Source organism: Hyperolius riggenbachi, chromosome 2 (genome assembly GCF_040937935.1).
Source record: "Hyperolius riggenbachi isolate aHypRig1 chromosome 2, aHypRig1.pri, whole genome shotgun sequence".
Lineage (NCBI taxonomy): Eukaryota > Metazoa > Chordata > Amphibia > Anura > Hyperoliidae > Hyperolius > Hyperolius riggenbachi.
In genome coordinates this window covers 215,895,570-215,909,730 of record NC_090647.1, presented here as the reverse complement: position 1 = coordinate 215,909,730, position 14,161 = coordinate 215,895,570, and the positions used below count along the sequence as shown (strand labels likewise).

The window sequence follows — 14,161 nt, the reverse complement described above, 5'->3', positions numbered from 1 at the left end:
TGACTGACAGCACAGCTTGCTCATAGCAGATGAGAATAAGAGTGACAGAATCCCGCCACTGCTGCAAGCTGGGGCATCAATAGTCCATTTATTCCAGTAATACAAGGGTCATACAACACAGTACATCATGGACATACCTGCAAGAGATGGACGGTAGCCGGTGGGTGTAGGGGGAAAGCCTAACTTCCGTTTCGCACCCTGCGGCGCATTATTTGAATAAATTGACTATTGATACTCCAACTTGCAGTAATGCTGGACTTCTGTGATTCCATTTGCAGCTCAACCATCTTTTTGTTTGTCTCAGAGCACACTGCCATTCACTGTCACCCGCAGCCTTTGCCTTTTGCAGTGATGCTAACCGTCTCCTCTTCCTGTTTTCATATCAGATTATGTGCGGCTTCCAAATACATGCTTTTCCTTAGGCTAAGTTCACACTATGAGCATTGTGCAATACAGGCATAATGCAAAACACACACTTTTTGCATAGCATGTAGAATTGCACTGTATTAAGTACACTTGGATACTGCAGTCTGTTACAATGCAGAGATGTAAACATGCCATACAAACGCATGTGTAGTGCATCGACCTGTGGAAACACAGCACAATGCAACGTGCATAGAGCTGCATCTCAGTAGTATGACAAAGAAGGGTCCCAGGAACAGAATTTCTGATATCACATCTAAAAAGTATAGTACTGATGACCCCGAGGGGTCTGGTAGCTACAAATAACAGCAGGTAGGCTTTATTTGCTTTGGCTTTGTGCTGTAAAAATTATGCACATCTAAGGAATTACTTGGAAAAGACATATTAATGCTGAAACAGCAATCATAATCCATTAAGCAAGGTTTTGAAATGTAAAATAAAATATTAAAGCACTCCTGTTATCAGGAGGGGAAAAAAACAGTAGAGGGAAGCCTCTGGATGGTCCAGAGACTTCCCCCGATCCTCCATGACTCCAGTCGCTGTCTGGGGCTCTCTCCATCCAGTGTACGAGCGAGGCTGCACTGCACAGGCGCCAATGCTTTTGTGTCTGCACAGTAATAAGGAACCATTTGTGCATAGAGAAAAAAAGCTGTATACACAATAGGTTGAAGGAGCACCCACTGGACAAGTTGGCGTGCCCTGACTCCTACTCCTGTGTCCCCAGGACAGGAGTACACTCAGTTTCTTCAATGAAAAGTTGGTACCACCCAAGTAGTTTATAACTTATTTTGTGGGCTGCAATGACAGACCGCTGTTTCAAATTGCAATAGCCGTGACGAGTTAACAACATACAAGTGCACCTTTAAATACATGTCCCACAGGGTGTCGACCACTCAGACACACTGTGGGAGGGGCTAAGAAACGGACCTGATGGGGAACTGCTAAGCTTAAAACAGCTTGTGCATAATGATGCTAAATGGCAACGTCAACACCCACCTGTCACATCATTGGCTGAGCCTCCGTCCCTCCTGCGCTCTAACAGCCCCCGTGTGAATGCGACTATACTTTCGCATAGCGCATCATCACCATGCGCCAGCGTCACGCCGGTGCGACCATAACGTCGCATCACATGCGTCATTGCGCTTCTGGGACGTTAGTTCCATGTTATGCGCCAGGCACTCTATGATCTTGAGATACTACGCTGGGGATGCGTTATTATGGTCGCAACGGCGTGACGCTGGCGCATGGTGATGATGCGCTATGCGGAATTATAGTCGCATTCACATGGCGGCTGTTAGAGCGCAGGAGGGACGGAGGCTCAGCCAATGATGTGATAGGTGGGTGTTGACGTAGCCATTTAGCATCATTATGCACAAGCTGTTTTAAGCTTAGCAGTTCTCCATCAGGCCCGTCTCTTAGACCCACCCACGGTGTGTCCAATTGGTCGACACCCTGTGGGACATGTATTTAAAGGTGCATTTGTAGGTTGTTCACTCATCACTACTATTGCAATTTGAAAAAGGGCCTAGTGCCCGAAACAGCGGTCTGTCATTGCAGCCCACAAAATAAAAGAACTATAAACTACTTGGGTGGTGCCGACTCTTCATTGTAGAGAGAAAAAAAGCTGTGCATGAGCATCTCCACGCTACTGCACAAGCTATCTTTTGTGCCTGCGCAGTGCAGCTGCATTCTCACATTAAGGGGAGTAGATTCACGAGCAATATTCGACTTTACTGTCATGCAACAGGGGCACAGGACGATCGGGGAAGTCTCTGGACCATCCAAAGGTTTCCCGCTACTGAGGTAAGTATCTACATTTTTATTTCATCCTGATTAAAGGTCCACTTTGAATAAAACTAGGCACAGACATATTGATTTTTCTGGCCAATTAGATTACGCTGATTAAATCTGCCAGACATCTACTGCCCCCCAAATATCCAATTATTATTGAATCAATTTACTTTAAATCAAAATTGACAGCTTATTAACCTCAAGTAAAGAGGAGCAGTGGGGGACCAATGATTGCATATTGCTGAGCTGAATTGTGGAGTGCAACGCTTACAGGGCGATCAATACTCAATACATTTCTGTTGAAATCTATTGAGATTAAGTTGTCAGTAAGGGGTAGGAATCGACTGAATTTGAATTGAAAAGGGATTGGTCAGCTTGGCATATCGGGCTATAATAAAGCTGCATAGGTCTATCTTAACGCTAATGAATATCCCAGAATTGAGCATAGGTGGTCTTACCGGAGTAACTTCATCAGGACTTAACCCAAAGTCTTCACCTTCCCTTAAGTATTTCCCCCAGTCAAAAGGTTCCTTCTCTTCTATATAAAAAAAAAAAAAATAATAAAAAAAAAAATCAACACAGCATTACTGTATATAAAAATACTGCGTATAAAAATGTGCTGAAATGTTAACCCCCTCGGCTTATATGCGAGTCAGTGGAGCAGAACTGATGGTGCAGCAGGTTTTGTTACTGGTGGAGGAGCATAAGGATTGTGCACTATTAATCCTGCTCTTGCCAGCTGGTTCCCTGCTGTGTCTGTGCCCCCCAAACCCCACATGGTGTGCAGAGTGCGCTGCTTAAGATTACCTGTGTCCCCCGGCTTGTGAAGCGGAGCGTGCAAGCCGCGTGTCAGCGGTGCAATGATTGGGTATTCTTTCTGTGTGGCAATCGCTGTGTCTCATATCTATGATGCCATCTAGTGGCATCTTGAGACACAGCTGTATCATCCTTGGGGCACATCTAGCAATGGGATGGGGGCTATACTGAGGAGGGGGCTTACACACGAGACAATCACTTTTTCCTGATTTATGATGGAAAAGTGGGTATCTCGGCTTATACGTGGGTCAACTTATATGAGAGTATATACGGTATATGAATTCATATTTTATCCTGATTAACGAGTAAAAACTAAAAATTACAAATCATTTCAGGTTATTACATCTAAAACAAACAATATTTACTCTGGAATTAAGTAAGTAATAAACACGGTACTTCTAAAATAGCGCAATTTGCAGATGATAGATGGCATGCAGCTTGTATTTTTCTGTCCAACACTCTTGCATTTTCCACGATGTACTTACCCACGTGACGTCCAATCCTGTGCCTAACCCCCCCCCCCCCCCCCCCATATACTATCAGATCTCATCTGAGCATCAGATCACCTACAATTATCAAGACAAATGTAGCATGAGAATCTAATGGTCTGAATTAACTCTCATTCAGTATTTTTCTGCACGTTGGCAAACTGAACGGATTCTCACAAATCAAATCTAAAATAAGTCTATCTGTGGTACACGTAAATGTTATATGTTATGTATGTCGAGTCATATTACATATGAAGCAGCATTGTACGATAAATAAGGGGTGAGAATTTGCCACCTTACAGACTAAGTACAAATTATGAAACAGGACTGTCAGGCTGGTCACACAATAGTCGATCCCTGAGCGATTCACTTGCAGCCAGAGACATAAGTGGCCTTTTTTGTCATTCTCTGGGTAGGTTAATGATTCCAGATAGAGTACTTGGGTCAGATTTATGAATGCAAATCAGTTATACAAAGTCTTACGGTATACAAAGTCAACTTCGTCAATTTGGAAATGAGAAAATTCACCTGTTTGTTTTTGTCTTGGCTTTTCAACATAATCATTTTTAGATGGTGAATCAGATAAGCAAAGTAGAAGAGACAGTACGGCATAATGGGCATCGGTCTAGGGGAAAAAAACCAAATAAAAGGTTAAACAAATGATATACTGTATTGTTCCAAGAAATGATGTAACCTCCTTCTCCTGTACCAACGTGTTATCTTGATATACTTAAACTACACCCATCTGTGCAACTTTAATTTCCCAAAAAAAAGTTCCTGCACTATGTAAAATATATAATAACTTTAAGTTGCATTTGTAGATGTGGCAACAAGCTTTGTTCACAGGCAAGACTATTTAGAAGTGTTCAGTCCTTGAACTGAGTTCCACTGCAGAATCATGTCCATTTTAAAGCAGCGCAAACTGATGGACCGAAGATCACACCCATCCAATATCTGCTTTAGGCCTTTGAAGTTAAAGTGAACCTCCAGACTAAAAAAAAAAAAAAAAAAAAAAAAAAAAAAAAAAAAAAAAAAAGACTACCAGTACTCAGCAGCACTGAAAAGGCTTGGTGCTTCTTTAACAGTTTCCCAGCATCAGAACTTTGATTTTCTTACCAAAGCCTCATTTTAGCTGCATTTTTAGCTAAGCTCCGACCCCGTCAAAGAAAACTGCCCAGGCATTTTTCACCTGATGCTGTGCAAAGCATGATGGGATTTCTGATGTTGTTCTCGTTGCCTAGCAGCTGGGAGGAGTGATCAGGACACAGGACAGTTGGAACTGAGTCTCATGCTCCGTCACCTCCTTTCAACCAAAAAGATAGCTGCCCTCATGAAATTACAAACATTTGCCTGTTCTTTTAAAATGGGGTCGGTAAGAGATTATACCCATCTATTTTAATTAACATAACTAATGTAATTTAAAGGGGTTCTGAGGGTAAAAACAGACACTTACCTGGGGCTTCTAACAGTCCCCTGTAGCAGTCATGTCCCACGCCGTCGGCTCTGGTCTAGCGCAGCATGCTTTCCAACTGCGGCCGCGCGCCTGCTAGCTTCCGCTCGCGTCATCGGAAGCAAACCTTCGTACCGCGCCTGCGCAGTAAGATTCCGATGACGCGAACGGGAGCACACATTATTCGTCTGTGTTAGACGAACAATTGCCTAGTGCCGGCAGGCGAGGGAACAGCAGACCGGAGGACGACAGTGTGGGACATGACTGCTACAGGGGGCTGATAGAAGCCCCAGGTAAGTGTCTGTTTTTACCCTCAGCACACCCCCACAGAACCCCTTTAATGACAGTATTTTTGTTTAGGCTGAAGTTCCTCTTTAAGTACAGTAAACAGATTTCTCTGGAATCTCTTAAGTTTTAATTAGTAGTTTGAAATTACACAAATTCTTTGCAGATTTATGTTGAGGAATGTTACTTTCAAAATTTTCCGGAAATGCAGAGAAATTCTGCACAATGTCCGTAGCAAAAAGATAGTCCAACTTTTATTAGCTCAGGTTAAAATCCACACAGCCAGGTAACTGACATGTTTTGGACCGATGGTCCTTAATCGTAGCAACATTTTCCCATGCAGCATTTCAGAGTGCTCTACCTTTCTCCATCTTCATTTCAGACAAACCCAACCTCTCTGGGTGTAAACTGTTTACAGCATCCCAATCATGCTACTTACCAGTTACCAATTAATGTTAACTGCAAAGTGTTCCACCAGCTATTAATATAAATAAAAAAAAAAAAAAAAAAAAAAAAAAAGTAAAAACTGGGAAGGAGCGTGGAGTAAATAGTACTACTTAGGCATAAGTTATACTGTCTACTGAAGTTCAATGTCAGGCAAAAGTTATACTATAGTACCTGAAGATAAACTAAGATAGTAGCACCACTGGCCCATGCAGTAAGATTGAAGGTGGAATTGTCTGACAAGACAGTCAGTGGAAAGTGGAAGTATCTGACACAGGGTCAGTCAATAGCTGGGCTGTTCATACAAGGGACACACACTTAGGGTGCATACACACATCCAATTTTGATTGGCCAATCATTGACCAATTTTACCACCTCCATGTAGTGTGAGGGTTTATTAACTCAATCTGCTCATAGTATTCAATATCTTTTGACCCTCATACTACATGGAAGTGGTAAAATTAGTCAATAATTGGCCAATCAAAATTGGATGTGTGTATGCACCCTAATAGACAGAGCATGCATTTCGGCAGAATGGACATTTATATAAACATTCTATTTGCACTAATGGTGCACAAATCGGAAGTTTATAAGTCTATTCTTCCAGCACCTAGAAGTCTGTGTTGTCTCTCACTGCAGTCTTATTCTTCTCCTGGGTCCCACTGTCATGTCCATAAGATGGTGGACCCCGGGCTGGGATGTGGTCTGCTGTGTATATGCGTAGCATGCCGCACACCTCGCGTGACTGTGCTCCAGCAGAGTTCTATGCATGCGTAGTACAGAATTTTTATGTGCTGCTCATGCACAGAACACTCCCAGCAACAGATGCGTGATCACGAGAGGCCCGCGATATGCCCACGCAGAAGACCACAACCCAGCTGGACATGACAGCGTGGTCCAGGAGAGAAACGGAACTGCACCGTGCGACCACACAGCTTTCTAGGCAATAAAAGAAGCGCCAAGTAAGTAAGTTTAACATGTATATTTGACCTTGGATTTCCTCTAAAGGACATCTGACCCAAGGCAAATATATTTAAAGGGAACCTTAACTGAGTGTAATATGGATGTTTCTTTTTAAACAATACCAGTTGCCTGGCAGTCATGCAGATCTCTTTGCTGCAGTAGTGGCTGAATCACACACCTGAAACAAGCATGCAGCTAATCCAGTCTGACTTCAGTCAGAGCACCTGATCTGCATGCTTGTTGAGGGGCTGTGGCAAAAAAAAAGTATTATAGAGACAGAATCAGCAGGAGAGTAAGGCAACTGGTATTACTTAAACAGGAAAAATCCCTATCCTTCTCAGTTTAGGTTCCCTTTAAAGTGAACCTTAAAGAGGAACTGAAGTAAGAGGTATACGGAGGCTGCCATATTTATTTCCTTTTAATCAATACCAGTTGCCTGGCAGCCCTGCTGGTCTATTTCTTTGCAGTAGTATCTGAATAACACCAGAAACAAGCATGCAGCTAGTCTTGTCAGATCTGACTTTAAAGTCTGAAACACCTGATCTGCTGCATGCTTGTTCAGGGGCTATGGCTAATAGTATTAGAGGCAGAGGATCAGCAGGACTGCCAGGCAACTGGTATTGCTGAAAAGGAAATAAACATGGCAGCCACCATATACCTCTCTCTTCAGTTCCCCTTTAAGTCAGAAAAAAAAAAATTAGTTTTACTCACCTGGGGCTTCTACCATCCCCCTGCAGCAGTCCTGTGCCCTCGCAGCCACTCACTAGTCCTCTGGTCCCCCGCTGCCAGCTAGTTTCGTTTTTGCCGACAGGCCCATCAGGACTGGCCACGCGTAGCTTTTTCCGCATTCCCGACTGCAATTAGCGCTATTGCGGGCCGCAACGCGTACAAAAATATGCGTTGCCGCATATCTATGCGTTCGTAATGCGGCAACGCGCATTTGTGTACATGTTGCTGGCCGCAATAGCGCTAATTACAATCAGGAATGCGGAAAAAGCTACGCATGGCCAGTCCTGTCGGTAAAGACGAAACTAGCTGGCAGCGGGGGAACCAGAGGATTAGTGAGTGGCTGCGAGGGCACAGGACTGCTGCAGGGGGCTGGTAGAAGCCCCAGGTGAGTAAAAATCTTTTTTTTCTGGCTTAAGGGTCTCTTTAAAGGGAAACACAGAGGCATGTTCAAGCTGGAACCAAATACCTCTCCGAGTTATCTGTTTCTTTCCTAGTTCCCTTTAATCACTACTTGAAACATCCAACCTTTGGCTATAGTTACATTTTCAAACAGGAAAAGGCAGACTTGACACAATGTTCCTGCCCATTGCCTTACCCACCCTATTCACTCCAGTTAGGGGGAGAGGAAGAATAGGGAATGGGAGAGCGATAGGAAATATCGCTGCAAGCCGGCCTCCTTCCCTCTAAAAATTAGCCCAAAGTCACATTTGTCAAGAAGACCTGGGGAGGGGTTAGTTATGGGGTGGTTAAGTTGGGGTGAATGAGGAGAGGAACAAACAACACACAGATATTTGTGGACTCCAGCATCAACATACCTCTGTGCTTGTCTTAGGTAGCTTTACATCAGGTCAGGTGTGCTTTAAAAATATCATACTATACAAGCGAATATAAATGGCAGTTCCTGGTTATCAGCTTTAAACAACACGGGAATATAATGTGATTATTGTTAATTTACAGTGCTAACGTATTATTATACAGCACTGTGGAATATAGATAAGAGGGTCTTCAGTCACTGTCATATTCTAACATTGTGAGATATATTAATAAGGTGGGCAAAACAATACCTTTGTCCCCTCAGTGTTAGGAAGAGGAAGGTCTAAGAACTCCTCAGTCAGCCTTTTCCAGCTCTCTGCTTTACTCAGATCAGAATGAATCACAAACTTTTCATAGATCCTAACAAACAAAACACAGAGGATACAACTTGTAAAAAGAATGCATGACTACCATAGTTGAATGCAATTTTCAATAAACTCAGAAATATTGATCATCACAGCAAGGAAAAATGGACATAGCAAGAATTACCCATCTAATGTCCTGTCAATCTGATGACTGCTTACATCAAGGTACCGATGAAATCTGCAAATGAAAAAAGAAACAAAAAGAAATCAGGGTTCATGTCATCACATGTACAATTGCAGATGAATCCACCCAATCCTGTTATGACATTTTCAAATGGATACTGGAACAGTGACTGACATGCAGGGATGAGATCTTTCCATCAACATCCCATGCCCACCTACCTACAGCCAGGGAAACAGCTGAGAATTCCAGATGAGACAGAAGGAAACCTTCTTTATATTCTCCACACTACCAAGTATTACACGATTCCCTGCAGTCATACAGACTTAACCAAGGACGCCCATCAACATGCATCAAATCAAATTTTAAAAAGCCCTACCCTAGTACTTCTTGTTCATTGCACAACACTTCATGCTGAAGGTAACACACGTTCCTATACATTTTTTACCAACTGCTAGAAGAATATTTAATTTCTTGTAGATTTTGTTATCAAAGGATCACTATCGCAAAAAATTGTAAAATGTAATACACATGCAAGCGTATACAAATAATAAGTATGTTTCTTCCAGAGTAAAATGAGCATTACATTCCTTTTCTCCTATGTTGCTGTCACTTACATTAATTAGTAGAAATCTGACAGAAGTGACAGGTTTTGATCTCTCCATAGGGGATTCTCAGCAAGGCTTTTATTCGTTATGAAGACATTCCCTGAAAAGGATTTATACAAAGATGATGGCCAACCTCCCTGCTTGCGGCACATTTTTTGGCAGTTGGACAGAGCAACTGCCATTCACTAAATGCTCTTGAAATTAAACAAATCCTGAGAATCCCCCATGAGGAGATGGGCTAGTCTAAAAACTGTTAGTTCTGTCAGATTTTTACTACCTACTGTAAATGATAACATAGGAAAAAAAGTAATGTACATCTCATTTTACTCTGGATGAAATGCCCTTCTTATTTGTATGCGTTTACATGTATTTTAAAGAGAATCTTTACTCTAAAATCCTTACAATAAAAAGCATACCATTCTATTCATTATGTTCTCCTGGGCCCCTCTGTGCTGTTTCTGCCTCTCCCTGCTGTAATCCTGGCTTGTAATTGCCATTTTTATCCAGTGTTTACAAACAAAAGACATAGCAAGTGATATGCCAAAAAAGAGCCGCGTGTGTGAGTCATACAGAGTGTGCAGGGGGGCTGGAGAGGGTGTGTATAGCTTCTAGCCAATCACAAGCAGCCCTGCACATTCCACACATTCCAGTCTCAGCCCGACTGAACCGACAGAGGAGAGAAGATTAGATCATACAGCCACTGTGCAAATAGGAAAGGCTGCAGTTAGACAGAGCACATTAGAACAGGTATAGGAACTTATAGGATAGAAGAAATAAGGAAGAAAGTTTTGTTACAGAGTCTCTTTAAATTATAGGATTTTTGTGATAGTGGTCCTTTAACAGATACAGTATTTGCACTTGAGGGGAAAGAACATCTCTTCACTGGGCGAACCTTAATGAGAAAGGTTTTTAATTGCAGTTATACTTTAGCCTATAAAAAAATAAAAAAAAAAGTTTTTAGCACAGCTAATTATAGAATTGAAGTGGGTAAATGGGAAAGAGAATTCAAGATCAAATCTCTATTGCGTACGTATGAAATCGCCGCCAGGAGACTTGGGCGCAAGATACAGCAGATATGCAGCTTACCCTGCTCCTGCACAAGTCTATTCCCCCTCCAGGTCTACACGGATGGTAGGAAACAATCTAATTCGACTGCCAGCTATTGCTGGCGGGCGAATAACAGTGTTTTAAAAGTAACTTCAGTTTTGTCTTCTGACAGCGCTGAAGTTACTCACTGTGCGCCGCTATAGCTGTAATTCTTATTACGGTCTATGGTGGAGCTGGTTGCACCCAAACCTCCTGCGCTGTTTTCAACGTGTTCCTCTATTTGCCACCACATTTTGCTGTGTTACACACATTGCCCATGACACCCTCTACCTGATGGCAATACTCACACGCCGGTGCAATGACAATTAGTGATGCACATCAATCGGCAAATGTGCATTATCGAAATTAGCAATGCAATGTTGGGGGGGGGGGGGGGGGGGAGGAAGTCGGGTAGCTTAGAGGAAAGAGGAAAGTCTGTTTTCATCAGGCAGGGGTGGAGGTTAGTGTTAGGCGCCCGAGAGGGGTAGTGGATAATGTTGGGCATCAAGAGTGGGGGAGGTTAGCGTAAGGGCACTTTCACATGTCTGTGAGGTGCCGTCCATTATGACACATCGCACATTGTGTGCAACATGCATGTAGTACCATTTTCATGTTACTGTTCACAATAGATAAAATGTTCCTGGAAGTGATCTTATAAGCTTAATTTGTGCTGATTACTGCTAAAATGCAACCAACCTACCTCACATGCAGTGCATTGTAAAGCATGTGTGAAAGAGCCCTTATTTAGACAGAGGACAGGTATTATGTATCAGAAGGTTAGTTTCAGGCATTCAAGAGGGGAAGATTATTGTGGTGAAAAGAGGCTAATTTTACCTCTTAGAAAGCCAGCGCTCGTTGGTGATGTAGGACAGTACTAGTTGCCATTACACCTGTAGTAAACCACTGCACTATCGACCCAAAACTCCGCACAGCAAAGCTGTACCAGGCATTATGCGAGCCTATATCTACCATACACTGTACACTGCCCAGTGTGCCCAGGCAGTGTTGACAGTTCATGCTGGCCATTATACTCATAGTCCTGCAGAAACACAGCATCAGCACTGAGGCTCAGACCTGAAATTGGACCAGGCATACTGCAGGGCCAGCTGGAAGTTGTTGTCACTCTCATCCTGCAGGTGGCTTAGGCAGGAGATCAGCTTCTTCACATCCTTCTCCTGCTCCTTCTCAAAGTGAGTCCAGTGCGCCATGTTCCTTCATTCACAGCTGCACAACCGTCACCCCGCCAACCATTGCACGCCGACAGCCCAATCCGAGTACAGAGAGCAATTAACACCTACACTACTGGAAGAATAATCCCATTTGTACACAGCAAAATGACGTAAATATGAAAGGACGCGCAAAGCGGAAGCAGCCATGTTTGATGAGGTCAAGCATGGAAAAAGTCTGCGGATTGGTAACTGAAACTCTGCTGCCATCTACTGGCTAAAAAGGAAATGTGAACAGCAGAAATGTAGAATTGATGCTTCCGTTGGCAAAAAAATATATAGGTCATTTCCACAGAAAACACGTTCTGTTTTGTGTTGCTACTACTAGGGGACCTATTTATTAAGAAAGAAATAACACAAAAATGTTTTACAATCTTCATAACCTGCTTTATTTTGATACCCCACATTTGAAGCGGAACTATAGTGAAAATAATATAATTAAAGACATTGCTTATTTCCCACAATGCTGCGAGGTTCACAGACGGTAAACTGTCAGGACCATGGTCATGACATCACAACACCCTGTGGGAAGGGTTTCACCCCAATTGCAGCCATACAGACCCACCTGATGAACCATTCAAGAAATTGTATAGATTTTAGTGGGAAAGGAGGGATCACTGATTGGGAGAGGGTTCAAACCTTGGTCGCTGTTCCTCTTTAAAGTGGACTTCTAGACTAATTTCATAAATCATGCAGCCTCGCTGTAAAGAAAAGTTATTTCCCTCTAGGAGACAGAGATGGGGGCACAGCGAGGATATCAGGCTCACCTGGGTAGGGCAGCGGTGATGTGCCACCAGGGATTGATGAAATATCCCCTGCGGCCTGGACAGATGTGGAGGAGTCCTGCATGTGCCCGAGTGGCTTCCTGGTAGCTGCGGTGGTGGATCAGGGGCAGGGCGAAGTAGAGCAGTGCTTGGGCCTATGGTCCCTCCACGTAGGTGGCGGCGGCCGCTCAGCTGCTGGTGCAATCATGCCTTGCAAGTCAGGCATGTGCACGATCCCCAGTGCCTTCCTTCCCCACCACTGACCGCCTCATCTCAAAGACAGTCCATCAGAGGTGCACCAATCCCCTCTGGGCCGCGGCGGTGGAGTGGTCCGCATGTCCCTGCGATGGTGCCTGGCAGCGGCAATGTAGCGTCCTCTCGATAAGGAGCTCCAAGTCCTCAGATGGCGGCAGGGCAGCCGCATGTCTCCGGCGGCGTCTGGTTGCTCCGGAGCCGTAGTGTAGGTCAGGCAGCCTACGAGTCCCTCGATCACGGCAGAGCATCCGCATGCTGCCCCGGCAGCAGAGTTGTGGCTTCACCTCTGTGGGTCTCTGTGAGCCCCCATTCACAAGTGAAACAGCAAAGGGATTGGAGTCTAACTAACCCTTCTCCCCCTCTTCCAAAGCTGCTGCGGGACAAGATTTAAGGCTGCAAGCTGACCTATCCAGATAAGGAATTCAGAGCGCAGGGGGCCGAGTTCACTTTGCAGAAGTCGGGGGATACAAACACATTTCATTTACTTTGAATGAGTCAGTGCTGCCACCCAGAGTTGGGCCGAGGCAGAGGCAAGAGAAGCTTCAGCCTCAGGGCGCAGTGTAGGAGGGGGCGCACAACTCACTCAGCTATCATTCCACTACGTGCTGGAGGACCTTGTCCCAGCTCTGCTGCCAGCTGAGTACAGGACAGGAGGGAGCAACTGATTCATGACGAATTAGCTGCTATTCAATCGCAGTGTACTCTTTTTCTGCCTGTCAAGCAGAGAAACCATTCTGCTGCTAGACAGCTTAATACATAAGTACCGTAACAACTCAACATGTTCCTTGGTAATCAAGCTTTCAGAAATCAAATAACTGTAATTACCCAAAAAAGGCTATCACATGTTCCACTCCCTTCCTTTTACTGCTTGCACATGGAACTGGTAGTTCTAGCTTATGACACATGGGCCATTTTCTTGTACGTTTTCCCCATGAGATAATTTTCCATCTTCCATTTAAAATAACTTTTCAGCACTCTGCATTTGAAAATGTACCAAAAAGTGGGTGAAAAAGTATTCTATATATATATATATATATATATATATATATATATATATAATATCTTTTTATTCACTTTTCACAGAAAGGAACAGAATACGGATATACATATCAACTACAAAACATGGTATCACATAGGTGTCAATATGTACAAGAATGTACATTGGTCCATTGCACAAAAAGGAATACAGAACAAAACCAAAACAGCCTGTCGCAACTTGCTGTCACAAATATTGCATGGAAAAGTCAATGTCAAAAAGGGAAAGAAAAGAAACAAGAAATCCATAAGGTTAGAGCTCCCCTACAATTTCAATAGATGAAAAAGTATTCTGAGTATTTCCTTCTTTATGGTGGCTTAAAGGGCATTTTATCGCTAAGGTGTGAAAAGATTATCTAGAAAAATAGTGTAAGGGCCATGATCTTTCATTGTGGCCATACCCCTAACTCTCTAAAGTGGCGATATGTAATTAAGCAGGCAAAGAAAGTGATTAAAGTGAACCCGAGGTGGGCAGATGGGACACAGACAGGGGTGCCTT

General features: G+C 43.5%; 1 protein-coding gene across 3 annotated transcripts in view; it reads right to left on the bottom strand.

Annotated features, from left to right (window-relative positions):
• Window positions 1–11,762, bottom strand: part of TUBGCP5 (tubulin gamma complex component 5) — a 53,665-nt gene extending 41,903 nt beyond the window's left edge. For 2 of the 3 annotated variants that reach the window (XM_068268124.1, XM_068268126.1), the window contains exons 1-5: window positions 11,457–11,761; window positions 8,692–8,745; window positions 8,454–8,562; window positions 4,047–4,143; window positions 2,673–2,752 (exon numbers count right to left, since the gene is read on the bottom strand). In XM_068268124.1, the coding sequence (XP_068124225.1) occupies window positions 2,673–2,752; window positions 4,047–4,143; window positions 8,454–8,562; window positions 8,692–8,745; window positions 11,457–11,590 (474 nt within the window). In that variant the 5' untranslated portion in view covers window positions 11,591–11,761. Of the gene's footprint in view, window positions 1–2,672; window positions 2,753–4,046; window positions 4,144–8,453; window positions 8,563–8,691; window positions 8,746–11,456 lie in introns of all 3 variants that reach the window. The other variant, XM_068268125.1, reaches the window with a different exon arrangement.
• Between the last annotated feature and the right edge of the window lie 2,399 nt (window positions 11,763–14,161).